The sequence below is a fragment of the Rhincodon typus genome, chromosome 1 (genome assembly GCF_021869965.1).
Source record: "Rhincodon typus isolate 14 chromosome 1, sRhiTyp1.1, whole genome shotgun sequence".
NCBI lineage: Eukaryota > Metazoa > Chordata > Chondrichthyes > Orectolobiformes > Rhincodontidae > Rhincodon > Rhincodon typus.
In genome coordinates this window covers 115,956,695-115,974,959 of record NC_063332.1, presented here as the reverse complement: position 1 = coordinate 115,974,959, position 18,265 = coordinate 115,956,695, and the positions used below count along the sequence as shown (strand labels likewise).

At 40.7% G+C, this 18,265-nt stretch overlaps 1 protein-coding gene across 3 annotated transcripts in view; it reads right to left on the bottom strand.

Annotated features, from left to right (window-relative positions):
* Positions 1–18,265, bottom strand: part of LOC109916957 — a 39,263-nt gene that overhangs the window by 10,233 nt on the left and 10,765 nt on the right. For all 3 annotated transcript variants that reach the window (XM_048602349.1, XM_048601736.1, XM_020516713.2), the window contains exons 3-5: positions 9,618–9,715; positions 4,435–4,539; positions 155–268 (exon numbers count right to left, since the gene is read on the bottom strand). In XM_048602349.1, the coding sequence (XP_048458306.1) occupies positions 155–268; positions 4,435–4,539; positions 9,618–9,715 (317 nt within the window). The remainder of the gene's footprint in view (positions 1–154; positions 269–4,434; positions 4,540–9,617; positions 9,716–18,265) is intronic.

The following is an 18,265-nucleotide window of genomic DNA, read 5'->3' as shown; positions in this document are numbered from 1 at the left end:
CTAACAGCAGATCTTTACAATTCACTGATTACAAGGTGTAGTGTTTTATTGGTTTGTAAGTCTGCAGCCTTGTACATCAAACTTGGTTAGTGTAGAACTTAAAATACTTCTAACTGTCCTAGCAAATAATGAAGTAAACATATATATTTATTACCTGGTTATCGGTTGACTTGTCCTCCACATTTCCGGCGAACTCTTCACATTTAGCCTGCATTAAATTCAGATTTTCTCTGATATGGATGATGCTACCCTGCATGATGTTAACTTTCTAAATTTGGGTTGGGAAAAAGACAGTGAAACAGAAGTGAAAGATACCCTAATTGCAACAAGTAAATGCTTACATCCATATTTACTAAATTTATGTACAGAATTTTTGAAGGTAATCACCAATTCATCGACTGACTCTATAGCCACCTTCTTGACAACTCTAGGATGTAAAGCATTTGGTCCTGTGAGTTTATTTGTTCTCCAGTACAACGTTGTTACTACTGCTAATTTTCTTCAACTCCTCATTCTCCCTTGCCAATTGGATCTCCAGTTCTGGGAGACTTCTGGTGTCTTTCTCAGTGAAAACAGATACAAAGTAATAAGTTAGTTTCTCTAACACTTCCCTATTTGCTACTATAAATTCTCCTGGCTTTGTCTGCAATGGACCCACATTTGTTTTAGCCAAACATTTCCTTTTTATGTACCTATAGAAGCTTTCGTCAGTCTGTTTTCATGTTTTCTTTTATTAATTTGCTACTCTCCATTTCCTTATCAGTTTCTGGGTCCTCTGCTGGTCTACAAACCTCCCAATCCTCAGGATTACTGCAATTTCTGGCAACTTTCAAGTCATTTGTTTTAATCATTTACAATTCTGAACTTCCCTTGTTAGACATGGTTGACTGACCTTTTTTTTGAATTTATACACTCTTAAAGGAACATATAGTTTCTGTACGTCATGTAAAAGAAGCCTATCCATTACCTAGACACAGTCATGCATTTTAATGAACTTTACAAATCCACTCAGCCAATTTGTGTCTCGTGCCTTCATCATTTCCCTTCAAATTTAAAACACTTGCTTCAGAATGAGCCATCTCACTTTCAAACATAATATAAAACACTATCCTGAGAGGTTCTTTTACAACATTATTAATTAGCGGATACTCATGTATCTCTACTTATGCCTTCAGATCATCCACCGTGTTGCGAATGCTGCATGTATTCAGATAGCATGCCCCTAATTCTGTCTTTTTGGCATCTTTCGGCTTTTGAAGCATACTTGATGGTTGGCTTTGTTTCATCTTTGTCTTTCTTCATGGCAACATTTTTATCCAACAATACATTCAGATAGACAAATAGGCTGTCGCACATGACACGGAGAGGATGAAGGTATCATCAGTCCCTGCTGGGTGTTTACATCTCTCTTGTAGATTAGGAATGTTAGCAACTACAGATGGCTAAATTATGGAGTGGAGCAATGTAGTGCATTGAGCAGAGTCAGAGCTTGGTGGTGTGACGGGTAGGATGCTTTCAGTGAATTTAACCAGCCTTATATTGGTATTGCTGCCAGTCTCTCTGGAAAAGTCTGCAGGGGTAATCTCCCGAGCTACCAAACCCAATCCCTTCAGAAGGAAATGCTTCAAACCTCCTTTAACTCCTGTGAAAACGTGAGCTCTCTCTCCTGTCCACCAGCCGCCTAGGGCCCTCGGTGCACATCCATGAACAGTGAAGCTCTCCTCCAGACTGTGTCCTGCATTTTCTCTTTGCTGGCAGTCAGTGGCAGCTTTCCTTAAGAGGGACAGACTTCCTTTTAAGAGTGAGAGGCTGGCTGGAACACCCTGTGAAATTACTCCACAGGGGCTGGTATCCCATCACCAAGTCACCCTTTATTTGCATGAGGAGAGCCCTTGACACTGATCCAGCTCCCTCAGAGCCACTCTAAGTGAACAGACGTCTGACACTCCTGTTCTTATCTGTCAGCCAGGGCTCCCTGCTTGGATGAGATGAACAGCCCCAATCAGAGAACTCATATTCTGTGAGGTCCATCTAGCTGACCTCTTATCAATCACTGCACCCTGCAAGCCTCACATGTTGCTACTTCCCTCCATTGAGCAAAGTGTCAGCCAGCAGCATGAGCTCTGTTAGGCTGCATACTGAGAACACTGAAATGAGGAGGCTGCACAAAGGTTGAATTCTGCCTGTTTCAGAGAATTCTGCACTTTGGCACAATATCAACAGATTGTATTTTTTCTATTGGTCACAATCCAGAGTTGAATATTTTCTTTCAGGAGAGAAAATCATCCTTGGATTCATTGTCCTCAAGCTCTCTCCCTTATTGATTAGGAACTTTCTTTAAATTTCCTTTTATTAATTTCATTACCCGGCCTGCATTTTACATTATTGATGCCTTTTCTTTCAATTTTCACCAAATAGAGCAGCCATTTTCCATCGTTTCCATGGAAAGGGGAACGAGCAAGTTGCACATCACTAATCCCTGCCCTGAACTAATGATTCCTCTAAATTCAATTGCTTCATACAATATCACTTCATAGACCAGACCAAATTTTGTTTACTCTCTATGCACCAAACCATGAAGGGAAATGCCACTTAAATACCATTTGTTTGCTTCCATTGAACTTGAACAGTTGCAATATCAGTAAATTAAGTGGGATGGCAAATTATAATCTCGTTTACAGATTGCTCCTGGATTTGATGAGTATTCTGTGAGAGATCTCATCAAGTTGCTTCAAACTCTGCTTATGGATTTTAAAAGATATTTTGGTTCCAATTGGAAGTTTGAAGAGGTTGAGTGAACAATGGATGGAAAATCTAATATAGCTAATTTCCAGTCCTGTAAACTGAAAGTTCCTCCCTTCTTTCGGAGCACTTTTGTCACTGAGTCATAAGACAGTGGGTTTGAGCTGCACTCCGGCAGTTGAGCACAGATTGCAGGCTGACACGTCACAGTGTGTTACAGGGGAACTCTAACCCCCCAAAAAATGGATGGATTTGTACATTGTGGGATGTGAAAAATAAAAAAAATCTCAAAACCAGCCCAGGTGACTTCAAACTCAGATACTTTAAGTTTTAACTGAGACTGAAAGGAGTTAGGCAACAAACTGGACCTAAATGTGAGTTGTTCATTTAGATTCTTTACTGTGGCTGTACTGCCTCAGAATTTATCTGTGTTGCAGGTTTCACTGGAGCTGTGCTCGCCTGCTGGAGTGCAGCTTAAAGCCACTCTCTATGACTCAGTGACAAGGGTGCTCCAAGAGAAGGGAAGTACCGTCTGTTTGGTTAGGAAACTGAGCAGTTGAAGGGAGGTGAGGAAATGTTTGTGTAAGTACCTTTCTACTACAGATTGCACACCAAAAGGAGCAGCAATGTTCCCCTCTCCAACCCCTGGCTTTGTAAACTTCCCCTTGATCAGATGCATCCCACCTATGGTCAGTCCCTGTCTCCCCAAACTCACCCATGATACTATGTCCATCCCATGAAGACTTAGCCCTATATACCTCTGACCCTCTATTTTGGCCTCAATCTGTCTCTAGCCACCTGGTGCCTAAACTCCAAACCTAGGAATCAAAAGGAAAAAAGGAGAAAACAAAGGAAACCTATACATTCCTAGACTATAGAGACTGCCGCAGTGCTCCCCACAGTCTAAAGTCTGTCGGTCAGGCTGAGTTTTGGATGGGAATTCTGTTGGTGAGATAGAAAGCAAGTATACTGTGGAGGAACTCCACAGCAGCAGTGGTAGCCCATCAGTGCAGAATGTCTTATTCCAATCTTGGCACTTTCAGAATATATAACAACATCTTCAAAGATACTGTGGGGTGTACCTACATGACTTGGACTGAAACAATTCAGAAAGGTCAATGTCAATTAGGAAGAGACAATAAATGCTGGCTTAGTCAACTACACCCACATTTACAAATAAAAAAAACTTTCCTTTAAAAAAAAACTTTAACCTTATCCATATAATAGAATTAATGAATGAGTAACATGGGAACATCTTTTGCACAATCATCTGTAAAGTTGTAAGGCTTGAGGGAAGATTCATCAGTGCATTGGAAGTAACACTGAGACAACTTTTTTCTTGTGTAAGGCAGCTTATGTGTACTTCTTAGAAGTCTCAGTTACAACTTTAAGTTTCTGGCAGTGAGGCAGTGAACGTTCTAATATCAAGGACCATCAAATAATCAGAATTCCAAAGGAACATTTGTGGTGAAGGCAGTCATTCATATAATCTGCCTGTAGTGCTCTGTCTTAGTTGGGTGCCTGGAAATCCATGGATGAGCTACATTTGGGTGTCCTTGAAGGCGAGGGAAGCAATAAATCAAAGACTCTTGAAATGAGAAATGCCATTTTTTCATTTTACATAATAATTACAGTATGATTTGCCACTTTCTTGCTAATATTATACCAGTAGCTTTTGTTTTTCCTCCATACCTTAACCAGAGCTTGTATTTCCTGTGAATTATACACTTGTGCTTCAGTTGGCTCTCCATTTGCCAAGGTTTTGTTTTGGGAGACTGAGGGTAATACCTTTGCAAACTGTAAGAGATGGCCATTGAAATCATTAAGAAAGTACTATCACCTGAACACACCAAACTCAAGTAACTGTGTAAGCCACATCCTGAAAATTACTAAAGATACATCAGATGAAAAATGTACAAGGACAGGGCTTATACAATTGATGGTAGGGCATTGGGTAGTGTCGTAGAACAGAGGGAATCCTAGGAGTTCAGGTACATAATTTGCATTACAGGTAGACAGGTGATTAAGAAGGCATTTAGCATGCTTGCCTTCATTGCTCAGACCTTTGAGGAGAGGAGTTGGGACATCAGGTTGAGGTTGTACAGGACATTGATGAGGCCTCTTCTGGACTGCTGTGCGCAGTTCTGGTCATCCTAAAGGGTATTATTAAACTGGAGAGGGTTCACATATTGCTGGAAATGGAGGGTTTGAGATATAAAAATAGACTGGAAGGGTTGGGACTTTTTTCACTAGAGTATAGGAGGTTGAGGGGTGACCTTATAGAAGTTTATAAAATCACAAAGGGCATAGATAAGGTGAATGACAAGGGTCTTTTCCCTAGGATGAGGGAGTTCAAAATGAGGGGGCATATTTTTTGAGGTGAGAGGAGAAAGATTTAAAAAGGACATGAGGGGCAACTTTTTTACACGGAGGATGGTTTGTGTGTGGAATGAACTGCCAAAGAAAGTGGTGGATGCGGGTACAGTTGCAACTCTTTTAAAAAAAAAAAAATTTGGATAAGTTCATGAATAGAAAAGGTTTGGAGGGATATAAGCCAGGTGCAGGCAGGTAGGACTAATTCAGTTTGGGAATATGGTTGTCATGGACTGGTTGGACCGAAGGGTCTGTTTCCATGTTGTATGACTCTATGACTTCATGTTGGTGCTGCATCCATATTAAGGTACCTAAACTACATGTACACCCACATTCTACACTGATTGCACACCTTCCACCACATTGGTATAGCCAACAGAGGCTTTGGAGAGGTTTACCAGAATGCCACCTAGATTAGAGGGTATGAAGTATAAAGACAGGCTAGAAAAACTCAGGTTGTTTTCTCTGGAGTGGTGAGAGCTGAGAGGAGACTTGATAGAAGTCTATAAAATTATGAGATGCATAGATAGGGTTGACGGTCAGCAACTTTTTCCCAGAATTGAAATGTCCAAAACTAGGGGACATGTATTTAAGGTGAGAGGGGACAAGTTCAAAGATGTGAGGGGCAAGACTTTTACACAGAGTAGTAGGAGCGTGGGACGCGCTACCAGGGGTAGTGGTGGAGGCAGATACGATAGGGGCGTTTAAGAGAATTTTAGATAAGAACATGAATATGCAGGAAATGGAGGGATATAGACCAAGCGCAGGCAGAAGGGATTAGTTTAATTTGGCATCATGTTTGACACAACATCATGGGTCAAAGGGACCATTCCTGTGCTGCACAGTTCTATGCTACATGAAATGATACTATTACCATGATTTGTATTTAAAGAGATGCACTTACTTTCTTGCAATTCTAAGCGAATGAATTTCAAGGTACATTCTTTCTGTTGTTAACCACCACATTCCCCCCCTCACTGCATCAAGGTAGCATGTTTTAATTGTTTCAAAGTACTCTAGACCTGCATCTCTTCTTGGAAAACAATCTCTGAAGAATAGGCTCTATGCTTTGTCTCTCATTTAGTTGCCCATGTTAAAAGTTTAATTGTGTTTCAATTCTCTATTTCACTCTAATTTCTTAATGTATCATTTCTATTTGATATGGTGCCACATGGTAGGTTGTTTAGCAAATTAGAAATGCTTGGGATTGATGGGTCCTTGGCAGCATGGATTAGAATTTGGCTAAAGAATAAAAAAAAGAGGGTAGGTATACATGGGCATTTCTCAGACTGGAGCTGAATTGAAAGTGGTGTTCCCAGGGATTTGTACTCCGTTGTTTTCTCTGATTATATAAATAATTTGGAGATGGGTGATGTGGGTAAATTCTCTAAATTTGCAGATGATATTAAGCTTGGGAGAATAGTGAATTGTGAGGATGACACTGAGGGACTTCAGAGGGACATTGACAAGTTGGCCAAACAGGCAGAGAACTGGCAGATGAATTTCAAAGCAGAGAAATATAGGGTAATGCATTTTGGTAGAAGAAACACAGACAATGCAGACTCAATGGTACAACTTTCAGGGGAGTACAGGAGCAGAGGATTCACTGCATAATTCTCTTGAGGTGACCAGGCAAGTTGAAATGGTTGTTAAGAAGGCCTTGGGTTTATAACTAGGTGTCACAATTTCAAAATTGTCAGCAAGAGAACTAGGAGTGAAATAAAGGAAAAGATCTTTACTCAGAGAGTTGTTAGGATTTGGAATGCGCTGCCTGGGAGAGTGTTGGAGGTGGATTCCATAGGAGGTTTCAAAAGAGAGCTGGATATATATTTGAAAGTGATTAATTCAGAGAGCTACGGAAAAGGGCAGGAGCCAGTACAGATATGATGTGCTGAATGGCCTCTTTCTGTACTATAAAGTTCTATGATTTCAAGATTCTATAGCTATGTATCATTATTCTTTTCTTTCCCATTATCTCGTATCTTGTGAATCTGTATTTTCCTTACAATTTTCTCGTTTCCCCCGCCTTTTATTTCTTATTTCTATTTTGTTGTTAGATTTTTTCTTCCAAATTAACCAAAGTACGTGCTCATTCAGGGAGGTGAACAATAGGAATTTTGGAAAAGATTTGGGCTTGCAGCACTTTAGGTCTTTCAGAGGCAACTGTAACAAATTTTTGCATGTATTTGAATCACTTGATTAAAATACATTTGCTGACCATATTAAATATATGGATGAATGAATCCCCATTCCACCATTAGTTTCATCTTTTTCCAGCTCATTCATGACAACTAACCTGTTCTCTGCTATGACTCTGCAGATAACACCAAAGTTGGAGGTGTAGCAGACAGCAAAGAAGGTTACCATTGAGTACAATGGGATCTTGATCAGATGGGCCGAGGAGTGGCAGATGGGATTTAATTTAGATAAATGTGAGGGGCTGCATTTTGGTAGGTCAAATCAAGGCAGGACTTATACACTTAATGGTAAGGTCCTGGGGAGTGTCGCCGAACAAAGAGACCTTGGAGTGGAGTTACAAGTAGACAGTATAGTGAAGGTGGTGTTTGGTATGCTTGACTTTATTGGGTAGTGCATTGACAATAGGAGTTGGGAGGGTCATGTTGCGGTTGTACAGGACATTGGTTAGGCCACTTTTGCAATATTACATTCAATTCTGGCCTCCCTGCTATAGGAAGGATGTTGTGAAACTCAAGGGTTCAGAAAAGATTTACAAGGATGTCGCAAGGGTTGGAATGTTCAAGCTAAAGGGAGAGGCTGAATAGGCTGGGGCTATTTTCCCTGGAGTGTCGGTGGCTGAAGAGTCACCTTCTAGAAGTTTACAAAATCATGAGGACATGGATAGGGTGAATAGTCAAGTCTTTTTCCCAAGAGTAGGGGAGTCCAAAACTAGATGGCATAGGTTTAAGTTGAGAGGAGAAAGATTTAAAAGGGACCTAAGGGGCAACATTTTCATGCAGGGGTGATGCATGTATGGAATGAGCTACCAGAGGAAGTGGTGGAGGCTGGTACAGTTACAGCATTTAAAAGGCTTCTGGATGGGTATATGAATAGGAAGGGTTTAGTGGGATATGGGCCAAATAGGACTAGATTAATTTAGGATATCTGGTCGGCATGGACTAGTTGAACTGAAGGGTCTGTTTCCGTGCTATGCATCTGTATGACTCTAGAACCAGTTGTTATGAATGGTTTGAGGAACTCTATAACCTGTATTGGAAAGGGCTCTTGTGCTGCAGTGCTTATATCCTTACAGGAGGCCTAGATTTAAGTTCCACTGGCTCGAGTGATGTGTACTTACACCTCTGAACAAGGTGAGTAGAACATAGCTATCTCATCTACTGTAGAGTGTTTCGTTAGTTTCATTTTGCATCTTCATGCAATGTTCCAATTGAATCTGAATGTACAAGGAAGTCAAGAGGGAATGGGATTTAAAGTGGGATTTAGATTAATCATGATCATTTTGATTGGCAGTGCAGGTTTAAAGGGGATAAATTTGCTAGTCCTGCTCTGATTTATGTTCTTATGGATCTCGCTATACGAGAATATGCAGGTGCAAGCCTACATCAAACTACTCCATTGTACAATGAAGCATAACGTACTACTACATGTACATGGTTTAGCTCTTCTACTTCCTAGTAGGATAGATAAGACTGGACAGCAAGATTCACAGCCACAACCTTTTGCCAGTCCAAAATTGGGCACAGTCAGACCAGGATAGGAGATGGGATAGAGAAAAGGTTTGCGCATGGTAAATATTCAAGTGTCAACTTGAATTCTACTAGCATCTTTACCACAGTGCCTGTCTCATGAAGCTTTGTGGAGGCAAAGTCGATGTTGGCAGAAATAAATGAAGAGTCACAGCGGTGTTTTTAGCAGCAGCTGAAATATATGGGGTGAAATTCTACTGGGGTTTTCCCCAAATAACCAGCAGAGGGGAAGATCCAGGGAATGCCTGCAGTAATAGGTTTAGTATTGCTGATAATCATTTTTAGAAATATCTAATTCACTCAAAACTTGGTGTTTAATAGCAAACAGGTGGTTGCCAAATCGAGGTTTATTCATGGTAGGTGCCCCGTTGCATATACATGGGTGATGTGCCTGATGGGATCTATGTCAGTAAAAACGAACTGTATAACAATTCCCAGGAGACTGCAAGGATGAAACCAGAATCGATTTCAGAAGCATTCGTGTGACTGTTAGAAAAGTAGAGCAGCAAAAATGTGCATTAATAACATGCCACAGAGGACAGAAGTTGAATTTATTTTCTCCAATCACTGATGCACTAAATATTAAATAGCTTTCTTCCTCCTCTACCCATTAAAACCCTGCAGAACTTTGATCAGTTCTTTCATACATTGCATTAAAACTCTTGTGAACACTACGGTCTTGAACACTTTCTGAAAGTTGGATTCCTAAAACAGAACACAGCATTTCAACAGCAGCCTAACCAATGTTTTGTAACTGAGATGGTTTCTGCAAATTACCTTGTCATGTGGTTCCTCTGGTTCGGATTTTATGTTTGCATTTCCTTCCACTTTGTTCATTTCATTGTAAAGTTGCTTGTCGAACTGGTGAATGGCTTCTAATGGATGACAACATAAATTAAAGCATTTTTCAAGATGGCACTGGAGTGTGGCGACATTTTGCGAGCTGTCAATTACAGATCTTATTCTTTCAGACCTTATAATTGTTTTGCTCTTCTATGCCTCAATTTTAAGTCTATCAGAATTACTAACAACACACTCTTAAAACTACTTTCAGGTTTAAAGGTTCTGCGACGGACAAGGCTCGACTACTGATGATGGAACCGCAAGCCCAGGTGAATTAAGGGCTTACCAGCTTCCCGCAAGACCGACATCCTCGTGGAAAGGTGGAAACTTGGAAACTTGGAACCAAGGACTGGTCGGTTCAGGAACTAGATCTGACCCCACGGTGACCTGACATCAAGGAGACCCGCCTGGACCGACTGCAAGTACCCCCGTGGAGTGCTTGTGAATGAGACTAGCGCCCAGGACCACGGTGGACACACATGCCCACAGGCCTTCTGGCCTTTTGTAGGCCCAACCTAGTGACTTTGTGGAAACCCTGAACCGAGGCCAGCATGGGAACAAGACTGGACCCCATGGTGACCCGACATGGAGGAAACCTGACCAAATGGCCGCAACCGATAAGAACTCCTGGAAAACTCAAGGCCGTGACTGGTGCCTGGGATCCCATCAGAAGCATTCACCTCTGTGAACAGCAGAATTCCCTCACCGACATCCGGAATTGACTAGGGACAGCCACCTACCCAGGAAACGTGGGAGAAATGCTGGACTTCAGGGTTTCAATTCCACACCCCACCCCACCACCCCCCCAGCATACTCCTGGCAAACATCCAAGCCACTGAGAACAAAATGGATGAACTCAAAGCTAGACTCACCTTCCAAAGGGAATTGGGAGACTATTGTGTGCTCTGCTTCACAGAGACATGGCTCACTCCTACACCTGACTGCGCCTTACAACCTGAGGTTTTCTCTGTTCACTCAATGAACGGATCGGCATCCTCTGGCAAGGCAAGGGTCAGTGGGGTCTGTCTCCTAATGAACACCTCCTGATGCTCAGACGTGGCGACCCTTGCAAGTTACTGCTTCCTGGATCTAGAATATGTCACAGTGAAGTGCCGTCTCTCCCACCTGCCGCCCGAGTTCACCTCTGCTTTCCTGAAAGCGGTCTACATTCCACCCCATGCGAAAGTGAAGAGTGCACTTAACAAAGTATACAACGCTACAAACAGCCTTGAGATGGAATACCCCGAGACCTTGTTCCTCGTAGCTGGTGACTTCAACCAGGCCAACCTCCTGCCCTACTAGAGGTCTGACCATTGCTACACAACCACAGATGCCATTCCCCGTCAGCATTTTGGAAAATCAGACTGAAGCGCTGTGCTCCTTCTCCCAGCTTAAAGGTGGAAATTGAAGCGTGAGGGCCCAGTACAGAAAGTAGTGCAGTGTTGGTCTGAAGCAATGGAAGGGCTTCTATGGGACTGTTTAGAGTCGGTGGACTGATCCATATTCAAGAAATCAGTGGCCAACCTAAACAAGTATGCCACGACTGTTAAAGACTTCATTCGTAAGTGTGTAGAAGACTGTGTGCCGAAGAAGTTAATCCGAATGTTCCCAACCAGAAACCACAGATGAACCGGGAAATTCACTCTCCACTGAAGTGCAGGTCTGAGGTCTACAAATCTGGCAATCCTGATCTATGCAGGAAATGCAGGTATGACCTTTGTAAGTCCATCAGAGACACCAAGAGAAAATATCAAACTAAGCTTGACATCCAGACTAATCATATGGACACCCATTATTTGTGGATAACAAAGATACCTACGTCAGGCTCAAACTCATGGACTACAGTTCTGCCTCAACACCATAATTCCAAACAAACTCATCTCTAAACTCCGTGACCTTCCGTAACTGGATACTCAACTTCCTGAGCCATAGACCGCAATCAGTAAGAATAGATGACAACACCTCCTCCACCATTATCCTCAACACCGATGTCCCACAAGGCTGTGTACTCAGCCCCCCTACTATACTCCTTATATATTCACAATCGTGTAGTCAAATTCCGCCCTAACTCCACTTACAAGTTTGCTGATGACACCACCATTGTAGGTTGGATCTTGAACTACGACGAGACAGAATATAGGAAAGAGACTGAGTGCTTAGCAGCATGCTGTAAATACAACAATCTCTCCATCGATGTCAGCAAAATGGAGGAGCTGGTCATTGACTTCAGGAAGCGGAGTGGAGGGCACGCCCCAGTCTGCATCAATGGTGCTGAGGTGGAGATGGTAGAGAATGTCAAGTTCCTGGGAGTGATGATCACCAACAATTTGTCCTGGTTCACCCATGTCGACACAATAGTCAAGAAAGCACAACAACATCCCTATTTCCTCAGGAGGCTAAGGAAATTCAACATGTACACAAGGACTCTTACCAATTTTTATAAATGCATCATGGAAAGCATCTTATCTGGATGCATCCCAGCGTAGTATGGCAACTGCTCTTCCCAAGACTGCAAGCATTACAGGGATTCGTGAATACAGCCCAGACTATCATGCAAACCAACCTTCCATCCACAGACTCCGGCTATACTTCCTGCTGCCTCAGGAAAGCAACCAATACAATCAAAGACCCTTCCCACCCAGTTATACTCTCTTCCACCCTCTTCTGTTGGGCAGAAGATATAAAAGTTTGAATACACATACAAATAGTTTCAAGAACAGCTTCTTCCCACTGTTATCAGGCTTTTGAACAGATCTCTCCAATGTTAATTCTGATGTCTCTCTCTCTGCATCTTCTCTGCGACTGTAACACTGTATTCTGCACTCTGTTCTGCTACCCTGATGCACTTTGTAAGGTATGATTTGCCTGTATAATATTCAAAATAACACTTTTCACCGCATCTTGGTACATGTGACAACAATCTATCAATCAATGAAAAGCCAAATCAAGTTGTTTGAAAGGAAGGTGACATGTTGTGGAGAAAATAATGTACAACAGTACACAATGCAGTACTTGCAACATATTAGAATTCATCTATTATATTTTTGAATTCCCATAGAAATACAAGGAGCTATCTTTTCCTTCGCAGACACTATCATGACAACCAGAAGACAGTTTTCTGAAAGTTGAAGACAGGTTGTTGAATATACAAAAATAAACACTGGAGCATAAAGAGGCCACTCAGCCCCTCAGGCTTGTCCATGTAAGATCGTGGCGGATTGGATTGTGATCTCAACTAAACTTTCCTGTCTACCTGCAATAACATTTAACTCCCTTGTCAATTAAGAACTAGATTTTAAAAAATATTCACTGAGCCTGCTTCCACTACTCTCCAGCAAAAAAATTTTTAACAAAATAACGAACTCCTGACAGCAAAGAATTCTCCTCATCTCTGATTTAAATAAGACACCTCCTATTATTAAACTACATACTCTCTAGTTCTAGTCTCTTCCATAAGGGGAAACATTCTCTCAGCATTCATCCTGTCAAGAGCTATTGTACGTTTCAGTAACAATTCACATTTTTCTGAAAGACAATGGTTACATGCCCAACCTGTCTAAACTTTTCTCATAAGATAACCCCTTAATCCCAGAAATCATTCAAGCAAACCATCTCTGAACTGTTTCTAATAATATCATTCCTTAAGTAAGGAGGCTACAACTCTTGCAGCATGCCAGATGTAGTCTCAGCACGACTGTGCAGTAGCAATAAACCTTCCTTATTTTTATACTCCATCCCCTTTGCACTTACCAACATTTCAATTGCCTTCCTAATTGCTTACCATACTTGAATAATAGCTTTTTCTGAGTCATTTACTAGGACACAAGGATCCCCCGTATCTCAGAGTTTTTCAATTTTCATTTAAGTACTATATTGCTTCTCTCTTCATGTTATCTCACAGTACAATCCATCTGCCAACATTTTGTCCACTCACTTAACTTTTCTTTTGCAGACTCTTCATGTTCTCTTCACTCTCCGACCTACCTTTATGTCATCAGCAAATTTAGCAATCATACTTTTAGTCCCTTTATACAAGTGTTTTGGTATTTTTTGTAAACAGTTGAGGCCTGCCAATCAGAAAATGATCCATTTATTTCTACTCTGCTTCCTGTTAGTTGACCAGTCCTTGATTCATGCTTACATGTTGCCCTGTTATTATATGGGTGTTTATTTTGTGGGGCATCTTTTGATGTGCCATCTTATTAAATATTTTTTGGAAACCCAAGTACATTATATTTAAGATTCCCATTGTTTATTATTTCATCAAAGCACGCTAACTAATCAAACATTACTCTCCTTTCACAAGACCATGTAGCATTAAGATTTTGTAAGCGCTATACTACAACTTTAAAAGTTTCCAGCATTTTCCCTTTGACACGTTAATTGGGTTGTAGCGTCCTGCTTTCTGTCCCTTTTCCTAAATATTTTTTTCAAGCTAATAGGATCATTCAGCAAGGTGAACATCACTCGGGGCATGAAGGACTGTGTGAGCAAGAGGTACAATGTTTTGAGACTGTGTAAACAGAGATGGCATTGGTACTTGCTAATGCTTTTGGGAGCAGGGTGGTGGGGACTGCAGCTCGGCTAATGGAAGCTTTGGTGGTTGAGGGGGAGTGTTGGAGGTACTGCTGAGACTGTGGAAGTTGGAGGTGTCATCAGAAAGATATGCATTCTGTGCATGCACAAACGTCACAGGTTGAGAAAGTAAGACAAAATGAATCCCAGCTGCAAACCACCCAGGACAACTATCTCACATGCAGGATGGCCTCATAAAATCTAGAAGCTGTATAGCTTAGCAAATAGGGCACAATTAAGATCTTTTGAATTTACCTTGCAAAAGATTCCTTCATCTAGATTATTGCCCATGATAACTGAGGTGCCATTAATCACAATTTCTTTAAAAGCTGGCCTGACTCCATGATGATTGTGGGTAACTAGGGCATCAATGGAGCCCAATAGGTCAGGACTGCAAGATATCAGCTCATGACCCGAACCAACCTGCATTCTTAAACAGTGCTAGAGAAAATTGGAAATCATAGAAACTGGGTCAGGAATGTACTATAGTGACAGAAAGTTCCTATTTGCACTGCTACTAAGTAAGGCTGTTGGGAGAAAGCACAAAAATAAACATGAATGTCATCCATTATTTAATTCTTGAGTTAACTGCATAGTAGTAATAATGTGGAAGCTGTTTATATTGGTTATATACATCATACAATGACTTTATAGTCATGGAGTCATACAACATAGAAACAGATTCTTTGGTCCAACTTGTCTGTGCTGACCAGACATTCCAATCTGACCTAGTCTCATTTGTCAGCATTTGGCCCATATCCCTTTAAACCTTTCCTATTCATATATCCATCCAGCTATCTTTCAAATGTTAAAACTGTAACCATCTCCACTATTTCCTCTCACAGCTCATTCCATACACGCATCACCGTCTCCATGAGAAAATTACGCCTCAGGTAATTTTTAAATTTTTCCCCCTCTCACCTTAAATCTATATCCTCTAGATTTGGATTCCCACACCCTAGGAAAAAGACTGTGGCTATTCACCCTATCCATGCTACCTACAATATCATTACATTGTGACAATGGTCAGTCGGCACAGCTTCTTGAAGTGCTTACCTATTTAACTGTGGAAACATTAAATATGAGGAAACAAATAAGGAACAAAGGTAAAACATGGACAGAAAACTGAATTACTATAATGAGAAAAAAGCTATCTATATACCTTCAAAGAATCCAGCTTACGTTTAAGCTCCAGTTGCATGTAAATGGGAGCATTGTTACCATGGCTCCATTATGTCTTGCAAACCTGATTTATTAACAGTGTAGTACTGTTGTACGCTTTTGAAGCAGATAGGTATTTCCAACTGAATAAGGTTTTACAGATATCAATCTTCACTTTGTCATCTTGTAATTTAACCTTCAATTTCACATAGTATTTTCTGAATAAGTTGTCTTATAAAAGACTCTTTGCCTTGCCTATAAAGTTAATAAAGGTCCCTTGATTAATCCAGTAAAAAGGAACAAGAGGACTCTTTTACTGAATGTAGTTCTCGGATATCTCCCTGCTCACACCTGGCAGACCCTGTGCTCTGTGGGGACATGGAATGCTGATTCCTTATATCCTCCCTTATTGAGCAAGAGTTAAAAATTATGACATTTATAAGCCAGACTGTCATAAGAATGTAGGAATGACTAAAAATGTCAAGCCATCATGACTGTCTTTCCGTATAGGTCCATTATCAAAATTAAACAGATTTTCTTCATTTGCCTTTTTTTTAAAATCAAAACCTTGACTCAACATGTTTCTTCTTATCACAAAACAGAAGCAGGTGGTGTGACCATTTTGCTTTCCTCCTCCATAGCAACAAAGGTCATATATTAATTACTTCAAATACATTGTTAACATGGGGCACTGAAAGTTGCAGTTAATTATATACTTGGATTATCAGATAGATTTTCATGTGGCAAGTAGTAACGCACATATATTTGGCTACATGGCTGGCCTCATACCAGACAAGTCTCTAGTTTCTAGTCAAAAAAATATGATTATGTATAAGGTGAAGAATTGTAAAGAGTGGAAGTTGAGTACTTTCTCATTGTATTTGTAACTTTACCAGTTCCACACAGTTTAATAATTTAGGAGTGATATTTCTATTACCTAATGTGCAATACAACTAAGTGGCTAAAGTGAGAAATAGTAAAATAGAAAATAAGGTGTGACACTGTAAAGTAGATTATCTTACAAATAGGAAACAAGGTGTCATAATTTCTTTGCAAGTTAAAATTTATGAGTGAGATGCCATAAGAATCCATCTGGAGACCCTTGTCATTTCATACCACCATATCTTGTGTGAAGTCCATGATGGTTCAGAGAGTGAGTTGTTGTATAAAAATAGGGATATTATGTGGTGCAAGAAGCCCTTCTTCCATTATGACATTACAGTATGTGCTGCCTTGGTTTCAAGAACAAAGAAAGTGTGTTTTATAATTCCTTTATTGGATGTAGGTGTTACTGCCTCAGCAAATAATTACTAAACATCTCTAATTGCTCTAGAGAAGCTGATGGTAAGCTGACTTCTTAAGTCGCTGAAATCTGTGGGGCATAGTTCTGTTACAGTGCGCCAGGATTTTGAGCCACTGGCAGTGAAGGATTGGCTCTATATTTCTAATTCAGGATAGTGAGCAGCTTGGAGGGGAATGTGGTGATTGTGGTATTCCAATGTATCTGCTGTCCTTCTAGGTGGTAGAGTTTGGAAATTAGTGTTTTGAAGTTGCTGTTGAGGATCTTTGATAAGTTACTGCAGTGCATCTTATAGATAGTACATACTACATCAACTGTGAAGGGGGGGGAATGTGAATGGGAGAGGCAAGCAAGCTGCTTTGTCCTGAATGGTGCCATGCTTCCTAGAGCTCCTGGTGCTGCAGTCATTCAGACAAGTGGAGAGTATACCATTACAGTCCTGACCTGCTTTGTGGATATAGGAGGTGAGCTACTTGCTGCAAAATTCTTAGCCTTTGATCTGTTTTTATTTCCACAGCATTTTTACGGCTAGCCCTGTTCACCTTCTGGTCAGCAGTAACTCCAGGGCAATGACAGAAAGAGACAGGTTGTTATTGTTGGTTGTCGCATGAGGCAACTTAAATCACTTTAATACAAATGAGAAGGAGGAAACATAATTCAAAAAAAAAATTCATTGTCTTCCAGAGACCAGGCATGTGTAAAAATTGGGTTTGTTTTTATTGAAGGAATCGAAAATTTGGGATGATCTGATTGGAGTTTTCAATATTTTTAACTGAATTGGCAAAATCCTTAACTATAACAAACAAGCTTTCAAATATAAATAAAACAAAAATAGCATGAATAGAAGTCAAGTTTTTATTTTAATCAAACAATAATAAGAATTGCAAAATAAATTATTAAGGAGATCACTGAAGTGAAATATAGTTTGTATAGAGATTCAAAAGGCAATTGTATTGCTTTTAATGGAAAGGTGAGTGATTCAATGATTTGGACCCAGATATTCTGATGACCAGAATGTCATTGGAACAGCATAGACTAGACATCAGGACCATGTGGAATTCACGGTATAACTGTTTTCAATGAAATTGCCCAGGAAACTACTATTTCTAATGAGCAACTCCCTTGCCTCAGAACACTCCACAAAAATTCCTTTAAAGTCAGAAACTTTGGAGCATTCTGACTTAGTTATTCTTAACAGTTAGCCAGAAAAATGTAGAGGTTTAAAAACTAACCAACCTCTGGGTAACTCCTTAACTAAACCCTGACACTGAACTGACATAGAAACTAGGAATGTAGAAAATAGGAGTGGGAGGAGGCCAATCAATTTGATCATGGATGATCATGGTCACAACCATGGTCATATCTGATGACCCCAAACTACATTCTCAGATCCAACAGCACCCACTAAATTGAACAGCTCCACCACCTACACAACCCAATCTGAGAATTTTCCAGCCTGATTTATCATCCTCTCGGCAGCTACCTATCGGGACATCCCACCCTGACTTGACACAACCCAAAACACCACCCCCCAAATTCCTGCCCC